A 23,447-nucleotide genomic window follows, 5' to 3' on the forward strand; every position below is an offset into this window, starting at 1 on the left:
GTTTTTTTTTCCTGTTGTTTAGTATATGATCCATTATTGGAATGGCCTTATAGGCATTCAATAACGGTGACATGTTAAATACAAAATCACTTGTCTATTAAATTTTATTCAAGGGTCTATATAAGATCTGCTAAATGGCACTTTGTGATGAAAATGTTTTATATGGTAGCCACTAGTCACATAGCTATTGAGCCTCTGAATCATGGCTAGTTTATTGATAAGAGTTTTATATTTTAATTTTAATTAAATAGACATGTGTCTAGTGGCACCATATTGTACAATGCACTTCTCATTCAATAAATCTTACATGCTTACAATGCATCATGTACTCTTCTATGTACTGGGCAGACAGCAGTGAGCAAAACAAGGTCCCTATTCTCATGGAACTAATGTTCGAGTAACAACTATTAATTATATACCATGAAATGTCTCAAACTCCTGGGCTCAAGTCATCCTCCTGCCTTAGCCTCCCAAAGTGCTGGGATTATAGGTGACAGCCACTGCACCTGGCCAGAACCATGAACTTCTAACTTAGGCTTTTACTAATTATCTTCCTTGCAGAACAATGAACAAAAGATCCTTTAGACAAAGAACTTGCACTATGAGGTTTAATTGCAAATATTAAAATGGTTTAACAACTCATAATGAATTACAAAACTTTGATAGTTACATTGTAGTATCATTTATGAGGCATTTATTCTTCATTATTTACACCTGAAAGAAACTGCATACTTGTGTGTTCTGTTCCCCATTTCACAGCAAGATTATGAAGAGAAGGTCTAAACTACTTATATAAATCAAAACCCAACTGAGCTAGAAATGAAGTATAAAGAGAACTAAATCTACACACAGCTGTGCCATAAGAGCATTAGATGGTTTTAGCTCTTTTCTGGGGTATGAAAGCAATTTAGCTCATCTCACAGGAAACAAAAGCAGGTGCTGAATCATGAAAACCTCAATTATTTTTAGCATGCCTCTTAATTTTTCTTTCCCCTGGTTTCTTGTCGTCTGTGCTTGAGTCTTGAACAGGTAACCACTTGAGAGGATGCCGGCGATAAATGGGCCATGGAGGAAGTGTCAGCTGGGCCAGAAAAGAAGGAAATGCATAAATTATAGCTATTAAAAGTTTAAAAAATTATGTATAATGCCAGGTTCCCAAACGACTCCCATGCTGAGGGAACAAAAACCAAAAAAATCCACATTCCTATAAAGGCTCTGTGCCACCATCCATGCAAAACACTGTAAGATGATGGGAACAGGCTTACTGCCTACACAAATAGCTTTAAGACCTAAAAGGTGAGGGGCCAGGCGCGGTGGCTCTCGCCTGTAATCCAAGCACTTTGGGAGGCCAAGGTGGGCGGATTGTTTGAGACCAGCCTGGCCAACACAGTGAAACCCTGTCTCTACTGAAAATACAAAAATTAGCTGGGTGTGGTGATGTGAGCCTGTAGTCCCAGCTACTCGGGAGGCTGAGGCAGGAGAATCATTAAAACCGGGAGGCAGAAGGTGCAGTGAGCCAAGATCGCCCCAGTGCACTGCAGCCTGGGCAACAGAGTGAAACTCCGTCTCAAAAAATTTAAAATAAATAAATAAATAACAGGTGAGGGGGCAATGTGAGCACCATGAAAAACTCCTGCTGGCTTTAAGATTATTACCTAGAGTAGCTGCCAAAGGAAATAAGCTATGTCCTTTTATATAGTTCACACCATCTGACACTATTTTGGCATTCTACTTTTCCAATGATAGCAAAGGGAAACGCTGTCTGGAAGGATGAGGGAAATATTGGCTTTGGGTCTCACTACTGAGTAGGTCTAACCAAACCAACCCGACTCACAAAACCCAAGTTGCCACTAACACCCACAAATTTCTTACCAAACATGAAAAAGCAAATCCGGCCATAACTATATAGACAGTCCACCCGAACTGTTCAGCCACGTATCCGTAGATAAATCCAACTATCTAGAAACAAATGAAGTATATTAAACACACGCAAACTGAGGGTTGGGAGGGAGGCGGGGGCGGAGATTAAACTCAAATCAATACTTACTGCAGAAAAAAGAATAATTCCCTGAAACATCTGTTCAGCTAGCTTCTGGCCCTTGTAATCCTGGGGTGAAGCAGAGGAAAAAAAGAATTGGATCCACCGCCGAGAAGATAACAATTTCTGCCCTGACCTCACAACTTTGGCACAGGGTAACCCCAATCTCAGGGTCTCCCGCTCACCTAAGGACCTGGGCAATAAATTAAATTCTGGGCTTCCCGGGAGGAACTGAAACACCCTCACGGAGAATGGACAGCTTCTCGCGGAGTAGAAGAGAAGGGGACCCAGGAGGCAATTCGGTAAAGAGGGTGGAGGGTAACCATCAGGCCCGGAACAGCGCAGCACTGGGTCGGTGCTCCGACATGGGCTTCGAAGCTGCCAGGCACAGGAGCTAAGTGCAGAGGTCCCCGGGGCTGCGCCCTCACCATCTGCGTGGGCAGCGAGCTCAGATGCTCCAGCATGGCTGGCTGAGGAGGCGGGCAGCCGACCGCGGGTGGCAGGCTGCGAAGCGAGGGCGACCGAGACTTATGGACTGTGAGGGCCAAGGTCTGACACTGCGCGTTGCCAGGCGTGCCTTCTACGCCCGGGAGAGCGATGGCCGCGGCCCCGGAAGCGGAAGTCTCCGACGGGCCGATACAGCCCATGTCCCCGCCCCGCGCCATCGCTAGGCGACGTGCGCTTTTGCCGCGGCGTGCTGCCCGCGAGGGCAGCTGAGGTGGTGGCGGCGGCAGCCGCCGCGTTGAGGCATCGCGCGGCCGTGAAGGGTTCACCGTCAGTGCTGTTGGGTGGCTGGAGCCGCGGGCCCCGTCCCGAAAACTGTCCTTGACAGTGCCTGCGTGGCCCAATGGCCGCCAGCGCGCGCCGCGTCTCCATGGCGACGGTCTTTTCTCTGCGAGGACCCCGGCGGTAGGGCTGCCCCGCTGCGCCTGCTTGGTGCGACGCTCTAGCGGTCACCGCTGCGGGTTGGCTGGGTGTTGTGGGGCTGCGCGGCTGCCACGGAGCTAGAGGGCTAGTGGGCTCTGCCCAGCGTGCAGGGGACGCGGGCGGCCAGACAACGGGCTAGGCCCCGGGGCCTGCGGCGCGGGCGCTGAGCTGGCAGGGCGGGCCAGGGCTGCATCCCCATCTCGATCGCCTGCAGTAAGGGCGGCCACGGCGAGCCTTTGAGGGGAACGACTTGTCGGAGCCCTAACCAGGGATATCTCTGAGCCTGGCGGGATCCCCGGAGCGTCACATCACTTTCCGATCACTTCAAAGTGTAAGGGGGGCCCTACCGACCCTTGGAATTTAGGGGGGCTACCCTAGGCGGCATCCACAAGAGAGAGAATTCCCTTGGAGAGGGGACCCCGCTCCTCGGTTGTCCCTCTCATTTGCGTGGAGAGTCCCTCATCTGGGGGCTCCTGAACTCGGCCCTCACATTCTGGCCGACTTTACTGACCCTCACAGACCCAGGCTGGGCCCTCCCGATAGAGGCCAGCCAAAGGTTCACTCAGCCTCTCTTTCAAGGCTGGTGTATCTCTAAATCGTAGACCCTCCTCTGTTACCGTGAGCCAGGTGGGATGCCCACGTTTTGGAGAGAAACCGTTCTGAGGAACCCGGGCTTCTGGGTCCCAGCTGGCTCTCCGGCCCCCAGGTTATGTACTCAGGGTTAGCCACAGATAGTGAGATTCTAGGCACTCCCGGGACAGGGTGGGACTGCTGTCCTCATTCATGCAACCAGCAAATATTCACGGCACCTTGTTTGTGCCAGACAGCGGACCGAGGACACGGTTGTTACCAAGACCAGGCTGTTGCCTTGGAAGAGCCCAGAGCGTGTCAAGGGAGACAGCCACATCACGCCAGAAATACGTGACAGCTGGATTAGCCCTGGGAGAGGGAGGCCCAGATGTGGGAGCTCAGGGGAGGTGCAGCTCAACGTGGAGTTTGGAGGAGGCTACCTTGACTTCTGAAAGCCAAGTGGGAGCCAGCCAGATGAAAGGGTAGGAGAAAGTGTATGTATATCCTCAGTGCCCTTTCATCCTTGCACGTGGCAGAGACCAAACAGTAAAATGCAGACACCTTTGACACTTTTCTGACCTCAGAAGGAGTCAGGACGTGTAGAAGGCAGAAAGAGGGATGGGCAAGAGTTTATTCCTGTTTCCTTCCCATACTCTGTATTTCTTGGTGTGATTGAACAGACTTTCTGATGTGTGTATAAATAGATACATCTTTGTGTAGTCTTTTTTTTTTTTTTTTTCTTGAGATGAAGGCTGGCTCTGTCACCCAGGCTGGAGTGCAGTGGTGCGATCGTGGCTCACTGCAACTTCTGCCTCCTGGATTCAAGTCATTGCCCTGCCTCAGCCTCCTGAGTAGCTGAGATTACAGGCATGCGCCACCAAGCCCGCCTAATTTTTGTGTTCTTAGTAGAGATGGGGTTTCACTGTGTTGGCCAGACTCGTCTCAAACGCCTGACCTCAAGTGATCCACCCACCTCGGCCTTCCAAAGTGCTGGGATTATAGGCATGAGCCACCACGCCTGGCCAGTGTGGTCTTTTTTTTTTTTTTGTATCCACGGTTTTGTATTCTTAGATTCAACCAACCACGGATTGAAATTACAGATACAGAGGGCTGACTCTAATACGCCGTTTTACATAAGGGACTTGACCATCTGTGAATTTTTGTATACATGGGGAGTCCTGGAGCCAATCCCCGACTGATACTGAGGATCAACTGTGTTGCTAATCAAATTGTACACAATTGTATACTCTAACAAAAATGTAGTTACAGATCCAGGGTCTATGTGCAATTTTGTTTTGAGAATTCCTTCTAACCAGATCAGGAAAGCTCTCTTACCAGAAATAGCCCCAGGAAAGACAATATGTATTAGACATACTCCATGATAACTGGCGTTTTGCATGTAGGTAACTGTGGAAGTTTTAGGAGCAACTGGTTTCTGCCTTGCCACTCTACTTAAGTATGTCAGATACTTGATAGAATTGTGTTTTTCTTGTTTCCAGCCAACTGGTTGTCGCAGGTGTGCCTCTCGATCGCATAACTGTTAACTGTTAACTTGAACTGTTTAGTTCAAGAAACTAAAAACATTATCTCTTGTATCATTAATTAACTGGGATTTATTTGAGTGCAAGATGGTTTTCTCAGTGGTGGTGGAAGTTGCCTCATCGCAGGCAGATGTTGGGGCTTTGTCCGAACAGCTCCCCTCTGCCAGCTTCTGTAGATAAGGTCAGCCCATAATGTGATAGAGACATACGACTTAGGGTATATACCAATGTATATTCTTTTTTTGTTTTGAGACAGAGTCTTACTCTGTTGCCCAGGCTGGAGTGCAGTGGCACAATCTCGACTCACTGCAACCTCCGCCTTCCAAGTTCAAGGGATTCTCTTGCCTCACCCTCCCGAATAGCTGGGGTTACAGGCACCTGCCAGCACGCCTGGCTAATTTTTTATATTTTTAGTAGAGATGGGGTTTCACCATGTTGGACAGGCTGGTCTCGAACTCCTGACCTCATGATCCACCCGCCTTGGCCTCCCAAAGTGCTGGGATTACAAACGTGAGCCATGGCGCCCTGATGTATGTAAGAGGAAGTTCACCAATACATTGTACTTCATATATACTGCTTTGGAAAGACGCATGTGAGCTGGGCCTGGTGGCTCAGGCCTGTAATCCCAGCACTTTGGAAGGCCGAGGCAGGTGGATCACCTGAGGTCAGGAGTTCGAGACCAGCCTGGCCAACATGGTGAAACACTATCTCTTGAGCCCAGATGGCGCCACTGCACTGCAGCCTGAGTGACAGAACGAGACTCCATCTCAAAAAAAAAAAAAAAAGGAAGGAAAGAAAGATGTGTATTTTCCCCCTAATTTGTAATCTGGCCTGTGATTGCAGTTTTAAAAAGGTATTTTTTTTAGATATGGGGTTGGGGGGGGTGGGCATACTGTGTTGCTCAGGCTGGTGTCGAACTCCTGGGCTCAGGCAGTGTCCCACCCCCGCCACCTGAGTAGTTGGGATTATAGGTATCAGCCACAGTGCCTGACCCCAGTTTTTATTGTTTTTTATATTTTATTTTTTTGAGACAAGGTATCGCTTTGTCACCCAGGCTGGAGTGCAATGGCATGAATATAGCTTACTGTAGTCTTGACCTCCCTGGCTCAGGTGATACTCCTGCCTTAGCCTCCCAAATACTTGGGACTACAGGTGCATGTCACCATGCCTGGCTAATTTTTGTATTTTTCTAGAGATGGGCTTTCACAATGTTGCCCAGGCTGGTCTTGAACTCCTGAGCCCAGGTGATCAGCCCACCTTGGCCTTGTTGTTTTCATTTTGGGATTATAGGCATGAGCCACAGTGCCCAGCCCCCAATTTTTTCAACAGCTTTTCAATATATTTCTCTTCTTTACAAAGGCCTTGAGAAATTAAGTGCCTGGTATGCACACAATTTACCTAGGATGAAGTTAATTCAAACTTAGTTTGTCTGTAGTCCCTGCTACTTGGGAGGCTGAGGCAGGAGGCTTGCTTGAGCCTAGGAGTTAGAGGCCAGCCTGGGCAACATGGTGAGAGCCTGTCTAAAAAAACAAATGAACTAACTTGCTTTGCAATATGCTATGTTTGAAAGTGGTTTGTAAAATTAATAGCCTTATGTAAGTGTTCGGTACTACTATGGGTGAAAATGAAGTAAGGGTATAACGTAGGTTCACAATATCTTGGTTGTAAAATGTCTATAAGGAAACATTTTACCCAGAGCTTGTTGAAGGAATTTATTTTTTAAATAAATTTAGTTCCACCTACTATCTTGTTTCCACTGAATTGTTTTGAAAAGGTGAAGGTCAGATGAGCTGAGGAGGACCAACCAGGACAGTGTGACAATTAAACACCACCTTCTTAAGAGATGAATAGCTAGCTAACAGAGATGGTTTTTGGGAATAGCACCTTAAATGTTTTTTTGGCGAGGCGCAGTGGCTCACACCTGTAATCTTAGCACTTTGGGAGGCTTGAGGTGGGCAGATCACGAGGTCAGGAGTTCGAGACCAGTCTGGCCAACATGGTGAAACCCCATCTCTACTAAAAATACAAAAATTAGCTGGGCGTGGTGGTGCATGCCTGTAATCCCAGCTATTGGGAAGGCTGAGGCAGGAGACTCGCTTGAATGTGGGAGGCAGAGGTTGCAGTGAGCTGAGATCGTGCCACTGCACTCCAGCCTGGGTGACAGAATGAGACTCTGTTTAAAAAAATAAACTAAAATAAACTTTTTTTTTGTTTTTGCTAGTTACGATGGCTAGAAATGCACTCCAAACTTTTGATATCGATTGGATTTTGTGAATTTTTGTAACTTTTTCTCTGCTGTGGGTTTGTCAAGTGAATTTGGATAATATTCTTTTCTCTGAGGACACTCATGTTAAAGGTGAATGGGATACAACTCTGAACAGGCATGTTTTTACTGATGAGGCTAAGACCTCAGGTTACTTGGTCATAGACAACCTGAATCCATGTCTACTTTAGGAATTTTAAGTAGAAACTTAATTCTGTTATGTTATTTTTTATTTTAAAGACGGAGTCTTACTCTGTTGCCCAGGCTGGAGTGCAATGGCACAATCTCAGCTCACTGCAATCTCTCTTGCCCAGGTTCAAGTGATTCTCCTGCCTCAGCCTCCTGAGCAGCTGGGATTACAGGCCCCTGCCACTGTGCCCGGCTAATTTTTTTTGCAGTTTTTAGTAGAGACAAGGTTTCACCATCTTGACCAGGCTGCTCTTGAACTCTTGACCTCGTGATCCACCCCCCCCACCCCCACCCCCCCAGCCTCCCAAAGTGCTGGGATTACAGGCATGAGCCACCGTGCCTAGCTGAAACTTAATTCTTAAATTTTTTTTTTGCTTTTCATCTTGTGATGTATAATATACAAGGCTAAGGTTATGTATTTCTCCAACTTATTTTTAAGTTTTTTATTAATGACTACCACAAAAATTTCAGATCCGAAATTAGGTTCTTGGAAACTGTTAATTCAAAATGAGTTTCTTGCAGAATACCATATATGCCTCCTGTTTCTTCCTGAATTAAAAAAAAAAAAAGTGTTAGGGCATTTTGATGTCCCTTCTCATACACTTACTGACTTTGGGGGCTTGTTTTGTTTTGTAGGGTTAATAACTACTATTTATATGACAGAAGAAAAAGATGTCATTCCGTAAAGGTATGCTCTTTCTACAAGTTAACTTGTTTTTATACCTGGTGAAAGATAAAGAGGTATAACGTAGGTTTTCCCTATCTATTTCAGTAAACATCATCATCTTGGTCCTGGCTGTTGCTCTCTTCTTACTGGTTTTGCACCATAACTTCCTCGGCTTGAGCAGTTTGTTAAGGAATGAGGTTACAGGTATGGGAACATTTACTAATAATGCCTTAGAATCTGTTGAGGACCTGGTATTCTCTGTGTTGCACATCCTAAGTTGTTCTTCTTCTGGTAGTACTAGCAGTTGTTTGTTAAGGGTTTGATCTGACAGAATATTCCTTTTCATCAAATCAGAGGCCTTAGGAGAGCCTCTGAGGGCTGCCATCTGTTCACATGTCAGCAGGACCGGGCTTCAGAAAGTGAGGGTAGACAAGTGTCCTTGGTGTTTGATGTCTGCTCTAGTCACTAGAGTGTCAGTCTAGTTACTTTCCTTCAGCTGTGCGGCTGCATCAGTGGGACTGTAGCAATAAAAGTTTTGTCAAGTGATTTTTAAAAATCACTGTGTTGTATAATGCATTGCACAGTATATTGAATTAGTTGTTCATACTGTTCTCCCTTGGTATTGAGGAATGTTTGAGGCTTGAGTGTTTGTCAAAAATCATTTTTGGATTGCCACCCACCATAGTTGACCAGAATGAGAGACTATAATAGCTTTCCCCTGACTTTCACAGAGTGCTCTGATAGCATGTTTTATCACGTGTATATATGTATTATACATATAAAGTAATGCATGTTCCTAGTAGGAAAGTTTATAAAAAAGAGAACAGCGGCCAGGAGCAGTGGCTCACGCCTGTAATCCCAACACTTTGGGAGGCCAAGGTGGGCGCCTCACAAGGTCAAGAGATCGAGACCGTCTCAGCACTTTGGGAGGCTGTGGGCAGATCATGAGGTCAGGAGTACAAGACCAGCCTGGCCAACATGGTGAAACCGTGTCTCTACTAAAAATACAAACATTTGCTGGGCCTGGTGGTATGCACCTGTAGTCCCAGCTACTCGGGAGGCTGAGGCAGGAGAATCGCTTGAACCCAGGAGGCAGAGGTAGCAGTGAGCCAAGATCACGCCACTGCACTCAAGCCTGGTGACAGTATGAGTCTTCGTCTCAAAAAAAAAAGAGACAACAGTATTCAAGCTCCATGAAGGCAATTTGTGTACTGTTTTATCTTCTGTGCCTATAGATGGTGGCTGATACCTATAGCTGTTCAATAAATATTGGTTGAATGAATGATTTCATTGCCTAAAGTTAACTTATTACATTTTTGGCTTAGTACCTTCCAGTTTTTTCCTACATATCTTTTTTCTGTACAGTTGAGATTGTACTATATATAAACTGTACATTATGTGTTTTTCTGTGTATCAAAAGCATGTCACTGTGATGGTAGAAACTCTTCATACATAATTTTAATGTCTATTAATTTGTTTCCACAGGATAACATCTTGTGGTACAATAGTTTTAACACTTTTTGATGGCAGCCCTACAATAGGAAATACATTACATGTAGCACATGTACATACATGTGTATTTACTTATTGGCTGTCTATCCTCAGAAAGTTAGGGATGTTTTATTCATGGCTGTAACCCCAGTGCCTAGATACTGCCTGGCACATAGTAAATACCAGGGTTCAATGAGGAATTAATTAAAAAAAAAAAAAAAGGCAAGAATGTATATAGGACAGTACTTGCAGTTTCCTTGTGTGATACACTGTATTTTCTTTGGTATTCTAATTCAGTTTTCTTTTTTTGTAAGATGGAATTTTCTTCTTGCTTCCCAGGCTGGAGTGCAATGGCACGATCTTGGCTCACGACAACCTCTACCTCCCAAGTTCAAGCGATTCTCCTGCCTCAGTCTCCCAAGTAGCTGTGATTACAGGCATTCACCATTACACCTGGCTCATTTTGTATTTTTAGTAGAGACGGGGTTTTACCATGTTGATCAGGCTGGTCTTGAACTCCTGACCTCAAGTGATCCACCTGCCTCAGCCTCCCAAAGTGCTGGGATTATAGACGTGACTCACCACGCCCGGCCTCTACTTCAGTTTTCTATTGCAATCCAGAAACTTTTTCTGTATAAATTGATTGTGACTCACTCAATTGGTTTCATGCCTGCTTGCGATTTGTGACTTAAAAAATATTTAGTTTGCTGCTACTTTTCACAATTTAAATAAAATTCTTTCTTTTGATTATGTTTCAGATTTTGTCCTTAGGAAACTCTTGATACAAATTGCCACAATACATTCTAACAGGTTCTGTTATTTTCCTACCAGTAGTGTATCAAAGTGCTGTCAGCCTATTTTAAAAAATGCTTCCTCCACTTTTCCAAAAGCTTGTTTACATACAGGGAAAGTTTCACGGCTATATGCTTCAGTTTAATGGGGGAGAATGAGGTAAATCAGAACCATAATCCTTACCTTCCCTTTTTCCATGTCTTGGACTCAAAAGCCCATGAGATTGTATCACAGTGCCTTCCTTGTGTTTTCAGATTCAGGAATTGTGGGGCCTCAACCTATAGACTTTGTTCCAAATGCTCTCCGACATGCAGTAAATGGGAGACAAGAGGAGATTCCTGTGGTCATCGCTGCATCTGAAGACAGGCTTGGGGGGGCCATCGCAGCCATAAACAGCATTCAGCACAACACTCGCTCCAATGTGATTTTCTACATTGTTACTCTCAACAATACAGCAGACCATCTCCGGTGAGCTCTGCTTATGTGATTCTGCTTCTAGACGATGATCTAGAGCAGGCCAGCTGCCAATCCAGGAACTGTTTTTCTGTGGTTTGTATGTTGTTTTTACAATTGAAATTGTGCCACCGATAAACTGTACAACTGACATATTTTTTTAGGATTGTATATGAGCTTATCCCCATAATAGGAGAAGTGATACAAGGAGCTCATGCCAGAAAGTCAGTCAACTGTCACTCTGCACTGTTAACCCCACCTGACGTTGTTTTGGTAATAATACTTTCTCAGTGAAGGGATCAGTAAATGTTGATTTATAAGTTACAGGTTCCTTATTTCATGGACATGTTCTGAGCAGCTCTGGTCTACAGTGGGAAGGGACTTAGCAACAATGGCAAGGTAGTGTTGTGAAGCTGATCACAGGCTGATCACAGGTCCTGATCCAAATCCTGACTTTCCCCAGAGTGATCTGGGGAAACTTGGATAGTCCAATCCGTTTTGAAAATGAACTAAGACTTATAAAACTTACTCCAAATTTGTTGGTCTAACAAATTAACCAGTTGTCAAATTTCTAAAACATTTTCGTCCTTATGGCCTTCTCCATGGTTCATATTTAGTTTTTGAAGCTGTAAATTCTGAACCCATTTAAAATACAGAAACAGAAGCTGTATAAAAATAGACTACAGAAATAACACTAAGTATCCACAAAACGCTGATTTGAAACTGACCTAGAAAAAATGTGCAGTACTCCTTTAGCAAACACTTTTTTCTTACAGGTAGTGCCTCAGACTTGAGTGGTGGAATTACTCAGTGAATTAAGAAGTCAGTCTGTAGATAAGAGATTACTCTGTTGGTAATTAGCTTTCGCTACCGTCACTTTGACTCCTTTTCTTCACCAGTGTATTTATTGGGTTAAGAGTTGGATGGTCTAGGTGGTGATGAAATGTTCTTAATTCTGTATTGTATTTTTCTAGAGTAGTTTTAGTGTTATAATTACTATATAACCTTGGTTCAGGGAGGGACTTTGGTGGGAATAACCATCACTTCAGATGAGGAAACCAAAGCTCAGAGATAAAAGGAGCTTGTAAACACCTATTTGGTCCATAGGGTTTCTTTTGCATTATTCCCTCATTGGTTTGGAGACATTATTTGAAACTAAAATTTAGTGTTTTATCTTCATCAGGTCCTGGCTCAACAGTGATTCCCTGAAAAGTATCAGATACAGAATTGTCAATTTTGACCCTAAACTTTTGGAAGGGAAAGTAAAGGAGGATCCTGACCAGGGGGAATCCATGAAACCTGTGAGTTCCATGCATCCTTCTTTGTACTTGGCAGTATTAGGAAATAATGGAATACCTGGGTATCTGTGGATATAGTGCAGGTAGTTTCCTGGGGACCAAGCCTGGGTGGTTCTAAGAGTCCTTTCTTCTCCTAAATGGGTACTGAAAGCATCCTAGGAGTTTCTATGTAAATAAAAGCACAGCCAGTGCAGTATCCTATGCCAATTATTCTTTCCTTTTCCAGTTAACCTTTGCAAGGTTCTACTTGCCAATTCTGGTTCCCAGCGCAAAGAAGGCCATATACATGGATGATGATGTAATTGTGCAAGGTATCAGAAATGTTACCATGAGTGCTGTTCTCCACCCAGATTGAGTACAATTGCTAAATAAAACAATGGGCTACAGTGGGCTATAGTGGTTGTTTTATTTACGGTCTTCTATAAAAGGTCACCATAGGGAGAAGTGGGAGTAACAGGGAACTCTCAAGGCAACTGAAATATAAATCTTAACATCTTGTCTATTTCAGGTGATATTCTTGCCCTTTACAATACACCACTGAAGCCAGGACATGCAGCTGCATTTTCAGAAGATTGTGATTCAGCCTCTACTAAAGTTGTCATCCGTGGAGCAGGAAACCAGGTAAATTGCTTACCACACATCCCTCTTCCTACAATATCGTTTATTGGGAAGAGGTTGCAAATTCAGGGAACTCTTTTGCTGCAATTTACACTCACTCCCCAATCATTTCACCACAAAACTCAATCCTGCTTTTCTGTAGACTTCTTCATGGACTTGACAGCCTAATTGTTCTTCTTGAACATCTGGTTTAATATGTCAACATCTAGGTTCCTATTCTAACTTGGAATTTCAAGTATCTATTATCTAATCTGAAGAAGTCATAGTTTAACAGCTGTTTTCTCTACTGGCTATAAAATTTGTATCTATTCTGTTTGAAGCAGTAAATACATATATCCTATCTGTGTTTTTAGTACAATTACATTGGCTATCTTGACTATAAAAAGGAAAGAATTCGTAAGCTTTCCATGAAAGCCAGCACTTGCTCATTTAATCCTGGAGTTTTTGTTGCAAACCTGACAGAATGGAAACGACAGAATATAACTAACCAACTGGAAAAATGGATGAAACTCAATGTAGAGTAAGTATGTAACTGGCCGAGCTGTGAAAAACTGTTGTATTTCAGTTCTGGGCGTTGTGACTAACAGGAGTTAGTACTTTTCACTAACATTTGTTTTCTGTCCCACCAAGAGAGGGATTGTATAGCAGAACCCTGGCTGGTAGCATCACAACACCTCCTCTGCTTATCGTATTTTATCAACAGCACTCTACCATCGATCCTATGTGGAATGTCCGCCACCTTGGTAAGTAGAATTAACCAGTGGCATAAACTAGTAAAGAATTGGTATCTAAAGAACTATCCTCAGGGATAGGGTATATTCTTTGTTTCCCTTAAGTTTTCTGCACAATTTCACATGGCACAATGATGTGCCTATTTTTGTCTCAAATATAAGGTTCCAGTGCTGGAAAACGATATTCACCTCAGTTTGTAAAGGCTGCCAAATTACTCCATTGGAATGGACATTTTAAGCCATGGGGAAGGACTGCTTCATATACTGATGTTTGGGAAAAATGGTATATTCCAGACCCAACAGGCAAATTCAACCTAATCCGAAGATATACCGAGATCTCAAACATAAAGTGAAACAGAATTTAAACTATAAGCATTTCTCAGGAAGTCCTGGAAGATGGCATGTATGCAAAGTAACAGTTGCTAGGCTTCAATGCCTATTGTAGCAAGCTATGGAAAAAGATGTGTCAGCCGGGTAAAAATGACAAACTGCCCTGTCTGGAAGTCAGCTTCCCAGACAGACTATAGACTATAAATATGTCTCCATCTGCCTTACCAAGTGTTTTCTTACTACAATGCTGAATGACTGAATGACTGGAAAGAAGAACTGATACAGCTAGTTCAGCTAGCTGGTACGGATAATTCAAAACTGCTGTTGGCTTTAATTTTGTAACCTGTGGCCTGATCTGTAAATAAAACTTAACATTTTTCAATAGGTATCGTATTTTATTCCAGATAACTACTTCCACTCACAATGAGATGAATTGTCTTTTTATAGAATTTAGGGATTCCAAATTGCCTGGTTTTAATACAATACATATTCACAAAATTAACACAGCTGATGCATACCATAACTTACACATATTATACATAGAAGTTTAGCAGTCTGCTTAGAATATTAAAAAAAAAAAAACAAAAAAACTCATAAAAAAAGACATGGTTCTGTTACACATAATCTGTACTGAAGTCATAAGCATCATCCTCTTCAATCATTTTATCCAAGATAAAAGACCTTGTAGACTGTTCACCTATATTGCAGGAAAATAAAAAGAGATTTTCAAAAAGTCAAAGTGATTCTACACCATGCTTTGTTAGAAGAACCCTTTTGCCGGCCTCACCTGCTGTAAACTCCTCAGACAGTGCCTCCCCTGTCTCTTCTGCAGCGAACATGCCTGAGCTCTTTTCCTGTGTGACAAAGAAAAATGGTGCTGGATTAGTAGCCCTTGTCTTGCTTATTTAATCCAAGTAGTTATGTACCTGAAAAAATTAACTCTTTGGAGGTACATATAACGGGATGTGCAAAATTAAGGCTAACGGATCACAAGCCTCAAATATTTCCTATCTTCAGTTCTTTCTCATTATGTATTATAATGCTAGAAAACTCGCTTCAGTTTTAAACAACTCATAGAGGACACACTTACATCAACTTCTTCATCAATAATTTCCTGGTCACTGCCTTTGTCATCCTCCTTCTCCTCCTGCTTCCTTTCTTTCCGTTTTGGCAATTCTTCATGTATGTCCTTTTCTTCTATTATTCCATTTGTCAGACCGGAAGATTGGAAAAGGATGCTATTGGCCAAATGAGGACCCTTGATGGCTAGGGAAGAAACAAAGCCCATGTAAACAGATAAGACCTCTATTGGCCTGTCAACTGATGAAGACAGCAGTGACACACAATTCTCACCTTTCATGCTCTGTGCATTGTTCTTTTCCAGTTCTTCCAGATTGAAGTCCCTTTTCATGTCTACCACAGTACTCTCATTAAAATATGGAGGAGGAGTCCAAGATGTAGGGGTACGGCAATAGTAAGCTAATGAGGCACTGATATTAAAAATAAGATGTGTCAAAAGGAGGTTTATTCTAGTGGTCACCAAAATGCCAACAGAAAAGAAAGCTTACCCTGTCCACTCAGACCACAGCAGTTTGGCAGCACCTTCAACATTTGGGATTCCACCTTTTTGGTGCATACCTCTTCTCTGAGCAAGCATAGTAAAAAATTCCAGAGAATTCCTGTAGCCTGGGACAGTATATTTCAGTACTACCTTAAAAAACAAACAAAAAAAAAAGAACTTCATCTGACACGTCAGAACTTTTAAAAACTTCCAAAATTTTTCTACTGAAAATGCTTATGATGAAAGAAAATGGCTCCAAGGAGCTCATGAGAAGGGGTTTTTACCTGTCGAGCATCAGCCTGGGCAAGGATGGCACTGGCAGCCTCCATCGGTTTTACTACTTCAATACTTGCTGGACTTCGCAGAGCAAGTGCAGAGGAGGAATTAAGCGGAGATACGATGAAGCTTGGACTATCTATGATTGTGATCTGTTTGTCCAAGGGGACAACTTGCATGCTCCTGAAAGAAGAGAGATGGAATTGATGGGGGCATTGGTTTATTTGGAAGGTAAGAGAACATGAAGCTCAGGGTTGGATTGAACAGACTCAGCACAGTCAGTCAGATCCAGTTTATCATCATTTGCTTCACATTTATCTAAAACTGTAACAGCATACCCAACTGTTCTAAAGAGAAACACTGCATGTTACAGCTTATACATTTACATCAACCAAAACACATGCTATTTCCTTTGCTATAAATACGCCACCTTCTGGCCGGGTGCAGTGGCTCACGCCTGTAATCTGGGAGGCTGAGGCAGGTGGATCACCTGAGGTAAGGAGTTCGAGACCAGCCTGGCCAACATGGTGAAAGCCCTGTCTACTAAAAATACAAAAATTAGGAGGCTGAGGTTGCAGTGAGCCAGGATAGCACCACTCCGGCCTGGGAGACAAAGACTCCCTCTCAAAAAAAAAAAAAAAAAAAAAGATTTAGGGCACGGTGGCTCATGCCACCCAATACAAGTGTAATCCCAACACTTTATGAGGCCTAGGTGGGTGGATCACTTAAGGCCAGGAGTTTGAGACTAGCCTGGGCAACACAGTGAAACCCCATCTCTACTAAAAATACACAAACTAGCTAGGTGTGGTGGCAGCCTTCTAGCTGGCAAATTTTTATTAATTTCTCAAGGCCAGGTTCAAACATCACTTCCTCTGAGGGAGCTTTCCTCTCTATTTGCTTAACTTGTCTTTCAAACTAAATTGTGAGCAGCTGTCCCACTCCAATCAGTTTTTCCCCAAGCCTAGCACTGGCTTAAATCTCTTCTTTCACCAAAAGCTTTAAAAAAAATTAGTCCAGGTGCGGTGGCTTGACCTGTAATCCCAGTACTTTGGGAGGCCAAGGCGGGCAGATCAGCTGAGGTCAGGAGTTCAAGACCAACCTAACCAACACGGAGAAACCCGTCTCTACTAAAAATACAAAATTAGCCAGGTATGGGGGCACATGCCTGTAATCCCAGCCGCTTGGGAGGATGAGGCAGAAAAATCGCTTGAACCTGAGAGGTGGAGGTTGCAGTGAGCCGAGACTGCACCACTGCACTCCAGCCTGAACAACAACAAGAGCGAAACTGTCTCAAAAAAAAAAAAAAAAAAAATCACCTTCCTTGAGATAACCAAAATAAAACAGTGTCTCACTAGTAATATTACAATTATGGACACCTCCATTTACCTTGTAAGCCCCATGGATACACCAACATTACACATCTGTTCTTGTTTTAAGCTATTGATAATGCTGCTTTTCCCCACATTTGGGAAACCTACAAATAAATGGGAAATCCAGATATAAAAAGCATTATATGTTGGCATTCGTGAAGTTTTCACTGCCTAATTTTCCATTTCCCTGATGTTTAGGGCAAGATCAGAGTTGGATCTCAGTGTCTTCACTTCAATACTAAGGCCAATTTTAGTTTCATTTTTTGCACAAGTAATGAAAAGGCAGGAAAATACTGTAAATTCAAACAAGCCAAGAGCTTTTAGAAACCAGCTTCCTACAGTAATCAGTTCCAACAAAAAACCTGAATCTGGAGCATTTGTGTAAGTTTTCTTTTTCTCCTTTCTCTTGAGATGAGTCTCCCAGGCTGGAGTCACCCAGGCTGGAGTGCAGTGGCGCCATCTGGGGTCACTTCAAGCTCCGCCTCCCGGGCCATTCTCTTGCCTCAGCCTCCCTAGTAGCTGAGACGACAGGCGACCGCCACCATGCCCGGCTAACTTTTTGTACTCTTAGTAGACGGGGTTTCACCACGTAAGCCAGGATGGTCTCAATCTCCTGACCTCATCACCCACCCGCTTTGGTCTCCCAAAGTGCTGGGATTACAGGTGTGAGCCACCGTGCCCGGCCAACAGTTGCGTAAGTTTTTTTCTTTAAATTGTGTGTGGTTATGTGCTTTTAGTAAAGTATAGGCAAGAAGCTAGTATTTGAGTGAGCCTTTTACTTGACAACAACTCCATACACTGCTGCTTGGGCACTTGGAGAGCTGGCTAAACTTCTTAACTATTTCAACAATTAAAAAGTAAAAAGTAATGAACTGAAACTGAAACTCACCAATTACTCCAACCTGAATGGCTTTGCCACAAGTCTCCTGAAAACCTCCAAGAAGTTTCCAAAGGCCCTCTTTCCCAAAGCAGACTTCACTTCTGAATGGAGCAGCATTCTTCTTTGCCTTCACACGCTAAAATTCCAAATAGTTGAATTATTCTGGCAACTTACCTGAAAAATTATTTCAACAAACCCCAAGCAATCAGGCTCCAGAGCCCAGCTCTTAAACTAACTACACTGCCTTTCAGATTATCTCTGGCTGAAATCAGAGTTGGATCTTGTAATTTTTCATTTATTTAAATCAAGATTTTGTACACTCATCATATTTCAACCCAAATCTGAAAGAACCACATATCTTACCACTAATAAAGGATACCTTGGTTATCTTCCCTTTATCCTTCGGTTTTGTTGAGGCTCTGAACACCACTGTTGGCAATTCTTTCTTCAAATAATTTAGCCAGCTCTCCAAATTCTCCTTTGGTACCAGATCTGATAGGAATTAGAAACAAGACATTTGCGGCCAGGCATGGTGACTCACACCTGTAATCCCAGCACTTTGGGAGGCTGAGACGGGCAGATCACGAGGTCAGGAGATCAAGACCATCCTGGCTAACACGGTGAAACCCTGTCTCTACTAAAAATACAAAAAAATTAGCCAGGCGTGGTGGTGGGCGCCTGTGGTGGGTGGTGGGCCAGCTACTAGGGAGGGTGAGGCAGGAGAATGGCGTGAACCCAAGAGGCGGAGCTTGCAGTGAGCCGAGATCGTGCCATCGCACTCCAGCCTGGGCGGCAGAGTGAGACTACATCTCAACAAAAAAAAAAGAAATAAGACATTTGCTCCAATTTTGCTATTTTGTTGAGATGCATTTCAAAATCTGGCAACTATAGATTTTACTCTGGTTTACATTTTCCCAGTCTTTTCAAAAGGATTTAACTAGAAAATCAGAGCAGGGTAAGCTCCCCTACCATGCTGCCCTTATCTTAACAGAGCTCAGCATATACACTTCTCTATTTCAATTCCCTTTGTATTGCTGACTCAACAATTTCAGGACAGACTCAACGTCTGGATTACAAACCTATTAACCCTAGAGCTATGTTTCCAGAATTTACCTTTAGCTAGCAGCCAATTGTTTCTTTTATTCATTCATTTTTTTTTGAGACGGAATCTTGCTCTGTTGCCCAGGCTGGAGTGCAGTGGCATGGTATTGGCTCACTGCAACCTCCGCCTCCCGGGTTCAAGCAATTCTCCTGCCTCAGCCTCCCAAGTAGCTGGGACTACAAGTGCCCGCCACCATGCCTGGCTAATATTTGTATTTTAGTAGAGATGGGGTTTCGCCATGTTGGCCAGGCTTTTCTCAAACTCCTGGCCTCAAGTGATCCACCTGCTTCAGCCTTCCAAGCAGCCAATTGTTTCTTAACCCCAAAAATAATTTTAGATTTCATTCCCATTTTCTGCTTTGTAATTCTCTGTTCTGGGTTTTCTTGTTCCTGCTGCTGAAACTCAGATGCATAATTATGCATTTCATTTAAATATTTTGTCACATACGTTCCAATTTATTTCACTCTTGAACTAATACCCGACATTGTGTAGGTGTGGGGAATTTGTCACACTGTCATCACTTCCTAGATGAAATATACTACACTTAACTGGGTATAGCAGCTTACACTCTTATTTAAAAGACAATAAATACTGAATGGCAAAAGAACAGTAGAAACCCGTTGAGTCAGTTGTAAAAATCACCTCCTCCCCACTGACTAGCACTGTCTCTGGCAAAGTGCACATACTTTGGCTGTGCTGAGATCAGAGTTGGATCTAATCAGTCTTCAGTGACTATTAGACTGTATCCTCATACCTCACCAATGTACATGGAAGACAAAGGGTACCCTCTTTACTCACCTGATTTATTTAATATAAGTACCAGCTTTTTCTGTCCACTCTGGACAATGGCCTCTTCTACCTGAGGACATCTGCAACCAAGAGGATCTCTGGCATCCAACACCTCTAGGACAACATCGGAGGCTTCAATCACCTATTAAGTAAAAAATGACCAGAAAGACATCCCTTGCTCTGGTAATACCTTCAACAAGAGAGTACTGACATTATCCATTTGGCCAGAGGGTGAGCTCAGAGTTGGATCTCATGTCTTCACTTTGGTATGAAGAATGTTGACCCTCATCATTTCTCACACAGGAGAGTAAAACATAGGCCTCTGATTAAGATGGATTTCAAAAATGAAAATATCCCTGTCTGAATCCTCCCATAGTGAATTATGTAGTTTGGTAGGTCCCTCTGGCCTTGCCAAAAGCTGCTGAAGGGCAGTCAGGTTCTATCCACGGGCGAGTGAGCTTGGGAAAATGGATGTTGGGGATGGGAGTGCTGGAGAGCAACTACACCAAGAAGACAATACTCTCTTGTCCTCTTTCACTTAGGTTTCAACAGAGTACTTTAGAGACCCTTAGCCTGACATTGCTTACTCCAATGTACTTTTCTCAGTCTCAACACTATGTCAACATTTTTTTAAAAAATGTTGTAAGTCATGCTTACAGGCAGAACCAGTTTTGTGCAAATATTTAGAACCAAAGAAACTATTTCTGTCAGGTAAACATAGCGGGAAAGGCATTAAACAGCATAAGCTAGAGTCGAGTCACGAAATGGGTGGAAGGTGGGAGGAGGGAGAGGATCAGGAAAGATAACTAATCCGTACTAGGCTTAATACCTGGGTGATGAAATAATCTGTACAACAAACCCCCACGACACAAGTTTACCCATATAACAAACCTGCACATGTACCCTTGATCTTTTAAGGTTAAAAAAAAATGACTTGAGTCTTTTAAACCTCATTACCACTGTCAGACACTGACCTAGGCTAAGATACCTTTTTAAGTTCTTGGCAGTACAGCTTCTTTGAATTCTGTTTGCCTGACTTGGCTTTGTTCTCAGTTTTGCAAAGCGCAAACGCCTAGAGGATAAAGGGGAAAAGGACACAAAATTAGAAGTAGAGCAGTTGTAACCTCTATCTCCATTTTCCACAGCTGGGTAGCAGCACTTGCAGTTGTTAAATAGGTAAGATGGAGTCTGAACTCAGGTGTCTTCCTCCCAAGCTCAGCAGCCTGTAGATGTGCTTTTATTTTTGCACCAGAACTCATCTCTCAGCCAGGTGCAACAGCCCAAACCTGTAATACCAGAAACTGGGAGGCTGAGGGGGGTGGATCACTTGAGTCCAAGAGTTTGAGACCAGCCTTGGCAATATAGTGAAAGCCCGTGTCTACTAAAAAAAATTAGCCAGGCATGATGGTGTGCTTCTGTAGTCCCAGCTACTTAAGAGACTGAGGTGGTAAGACTGCTTGAGCCTGGGTGGTCGAGGTTGCAGTGAGCTGTGATTGTGCCACTGCACTCAGGCCCAAGAAACAAAAACAAAATCAAAACCCCTGATCTCTCATTCATAAAGAGACCTAATCATACCTTTTCCATAGGTTCCACATCTGATGGCTTAATATCAGGATTAGTTTCAAGTTTTCTTTTCTTTTCTAGTTCCTTCTGCCTGTCAAGTTTCTGCTGCTGTTTTAGTTCTTCAAGCTGTGTCAGAGCCGTAAGGGAAATAGGTGAACCAGTGACTAGTGTGGTTACCTTACTCTGAAAAATATCACACATAACACACTACACCACTCATTGAAAATTCTGGCTAACATAACTTACCCTCTGTTTCCTTAGCTCAGCTTCCCTAAGAAGAGCCTCCTTAAAGGGAGCACTGTTTGGAACTCCTGGGTCTTTCCTAGGCTTCTTGTGACCCCGCTTTTTAGCCTCCTTCCTTAACTTTCGATGATGTTCTCGAACCTATTAAAATAAAGAGATTTTGTCTGCTTACAAAAGTTATCTTTATACTTAAGCAGAATTCAAGTGAGAAACCAATTTGGCTGCAATTTAGTTATGCCTATAAAATGTAATAGGAAAATGGAGCTTTAGTTGGAATCTTACAAAGTAACGCATAGGTAAGTATAAAACAGTAAGAAAATGTAATCAGAAGGCTCTCTATGCAGAGATTAACATGTTGAACAAATTCAGAGACTTATCACCAAATCATTGCACTTTCTCACAGCTGCACTCCTGATGCCTAAGAGCCTGTGCCCATGGTCAGTCTATCCAATGCCATTTCCCGAAACCAAATGACATTAACCCAGACTTTCCTGCAAAGGAATAGGGCAAAATCAGTTTAGCAGTGTGTTTGGTATAGTTCTCTCAAGCACTACACTTACCTTTTTTTGGATTTTATACCGCTTATGGCAGGTCATGCGTTTACTTGCTTTCTTTAACTCTACAAAAAAACACATCACAAATCTGTTAACGCAAATGATTAGTTCTGGGTTAACGCACTATGTAGTTATATCCTTTTCTCGTGTTATTGGCTGCCAAACCTAACGTTAAGACTAATGCGAAATGCCTAATGCAAACATACATGCCACTTTCAAATTCCAGAGAATTAGATTCAGTAGATCCAGAATGGAGTACAAGTTCCCTGCACCTACTCTTACAATATCAGAATGGGATCATACACAGCAGCGTGTATGAGCGTTTATGAGACCCAAAACGACAGCCACTTTGTGTCAAACAGCACGAATCATAAGGCAGGAGAGGAACACTGAGTCTGGGAGGCGAGTCTCAGCTCTCACGTGGGCCAACCTGCACATGGCCACGGAAAGGAAGATACTGGGCCTGAAACCTGGCTCAGAAGCTGCTTCCTTACGAAAATCCGGCCTAGTCTTCCCCACCCTCTACCCGGCTTCGTTCCACAGAATGACCCCGCGCGGTTAACATGATCGCCGTAGGGATTTCCAACTCTCGGTCATACGAGGAAATAAGGCCAAGGCCTACACGTAGGCTCTCACCCCCATACCAGCAGAGACAAAGCCGTAACGGTAAAAGAGCGTCGTGGTGGCTGCAGCAACTTCCAGACATGGGTCCCTCCACACCCGCTTCCCGACCCCACTTACTAGGCCGCTTCATGTTGGCTGTAGAAAGCCGCACGAGCACAACACCCTGCCTCCGCTAGCGCCACGTGTGAAATGAAGCCACTGACGAGCGTCACGCACTTACGCTGCCGCCGTAAAGTGCGTCACCGCCTCTCTACGTGTGCGCGCACGCAGTGTCGCGCGGAGCAGGGATCGCTTGGCGGCCGCGGGACTGGTTTTGCGGCGGCACCGGGAGGGGTAAGGGAGGTGAGGGCGGCGGGTGCCGGAGCGACGGCAGCGGCCGCGGCCGGAGGAGCAATAGCAGCAGCCGTGGCGGCCACGGGGCGGGGCGCGGCGGTCGGTGACCGCGGCCGGGGCTGCAGGCGGCGGAGCGGCTGGGTAAGGCCGGGCCCAGGGCGGGTGGGGCCGCTCCCTCTCGGCCAGCTGCCGGGCCTTTGTGTGGGCCCGGGCGGGCGGGAGCCGCCGCGGAGGCCCCGCCCCG

At 44.0% G+C, this 23,447-nt stretch overlaps 4 protein-coding genes and 3 non-coding genes across 28 annotated transcripts in view; 2 read left to right on the forward strand and 5 right to left on the reverse strand.

Moving 5' to 3' along the window:
• Positions 1–594: 594 nt before the first annotated feature.
• Positions 595–2,767, reverse strand: SPCS1 (signal peptidase complex subunit 1). Its single transcript, XM_023195650.3, has 4 exons — positions 2,467–2,767; positions 2,048–2,107; positions 1,873–1,959; positions 595–1,081 (listed from the first exon to the last, which is right to left on the reverse strand). The coding sequence occupies exons 1-4, from the start codon at positions 2,701–2,703 to the stop codon at positions 956–958; spliced, it is 510 nt and encodes a 169-aa protein (XP_023051418.1). The 5' UTR covers positions 2,704–2,767; the 3' UTR covers positions 595–955.
• Positions 2,666–14,294, forward strand: GLT8D1 (glycosyltransferase 8 domain containing 1). 5 transcript variants are annotated; one of them, XM_023195645.2, is made up of 11 exons: positions 2,666–3,296; positions 3,789–4,017; positions 8,165–8,216; positions 8,301–8,399; positions 10,733–10,946; positions 12,115–12,232; positions 12,456–12,540; positions 12,738–12,850; positions 13,201–13,367; positions 13,478–13,590; positions 13,741–14,294. In XM_023195645.2, the coding sequence occupies exons 3-11, from the start codon at positions 8,201–8,203 to the stop codon at positions 13,929–13,931; spliced, it is 1,116 nt and encodes a 371-aa protein (XP_023051413.1). In that variant the 5' UTR covers positions 2,666–3,296; positions 3,789–4,017; positions 8,165–8,200; the 3' UTR covers positions 13,932–14,294. The 5 variants fall into 5 exon arrangements, with proteins under 5 accessions (XP_023051413.1, XP_023051414.1, XP_023051412.1 ...); XM_023195646.2 differs by having other exon boundaries at positions 3,793–4,017; XM_023195644.2 differs by lacking the exon at positions 3,789–4,017.
• On the reverse strand, positions 14,283–23,106 carry GNL3 (G protein nucleolar 3). Its single transcript, XM_023195642.3, has 15 exons — positions 22,988–23,106; positions 22,253–22,311; positions 21,696–21,833; positions 21,462–21,575; positions 20,875–20,958; positions 19,896–20,028; positions 18,375–18,487; positions 18,005–18,131; positions 17,132–17,219; positions 15,754–15,928; positions 15,477–15,619; positions 15,262–15,398; positions 14,999–15,174; positions 14,696–14,762; positions 14,283–14,605 (listed from the first exon to the last, which is right to left on the reverse strand). The coding sequence occupies exons 1-15, from the start codon at positions 22,998–23,000 to the stop codon at positions 14,523–14,525; spliced, it is 1,650 nt and encodes a 549-aa protein (XP_023051410.2). The 5' UTR covers positions 23,001–23,106; the 3' UTR covers positions 14,283–14,522.
• Positions 15,984–16,060, reverse strand: LOC111528816. The gene has a single exon (XR_002727166.1). It is a non-coding gene; the product is annotated as a small nucleolar RNA SNORD69 (small nucleolar RNA).
• LOC111528812 lies at positions 18,252–18,335 on the reverse strand. Its single transcript, XR_002727164.1, has one exon. It is a non-coding gene; the product is annotated as a small nucleolar RNA SNORD19B (small nucleolar RNA).
• LOC111528814 lies at positions 19,787–19,854 on the reverse strand. Its single transcript, XR_002727165.2, has one exon. It is a non-coding gene; the product is annotated as a small nucleolar RNA SNORD19 (small nucleolar RNA).
• The window catches only part of PBRM1 (polybromo 1), a 148,964-nt gene continuing 148,560 nt past the window's right edge, over positions 23,044–23,447 (forward strand). For 9 of the 18 annotated variants that reach the window (XM_026447990.2, XM_026447995.2, XM_026447992.2 and 6 more), the window contains exon 1: positions 23,044–23,344. In XM_026447990.2, the coding sequence (XP_026303775.1) occupies positions 23,060–23,344 (285 nt within the window). In that variant the 5' untranslated portion in view covers positions 23,044–23,059. The remainder of the gene's footprint in view (positions 23,345–23,447) is intronic. The other 9 variants (XM_026447998.1, XM_026447999.1, XM_026448001.1 and 6 more) reach the window with 3 other exon arrangements.

The sequence above is a fragment of the Piliocolobus tephrosceles genome, chromosome 2 (assembly GCF_002776525.5).
Source record: "Piliocolobus tephrosceles isolate RC106 chromosome 2, ASM277652v3, whole genome shotgun sequence".
Lineage (NCBI taxonomy): Eukaryota > Metazoa > Chordata > Mammalia > Primates > Cercopithecidae > Piliocolobus > Piliocolobus tephrosceles.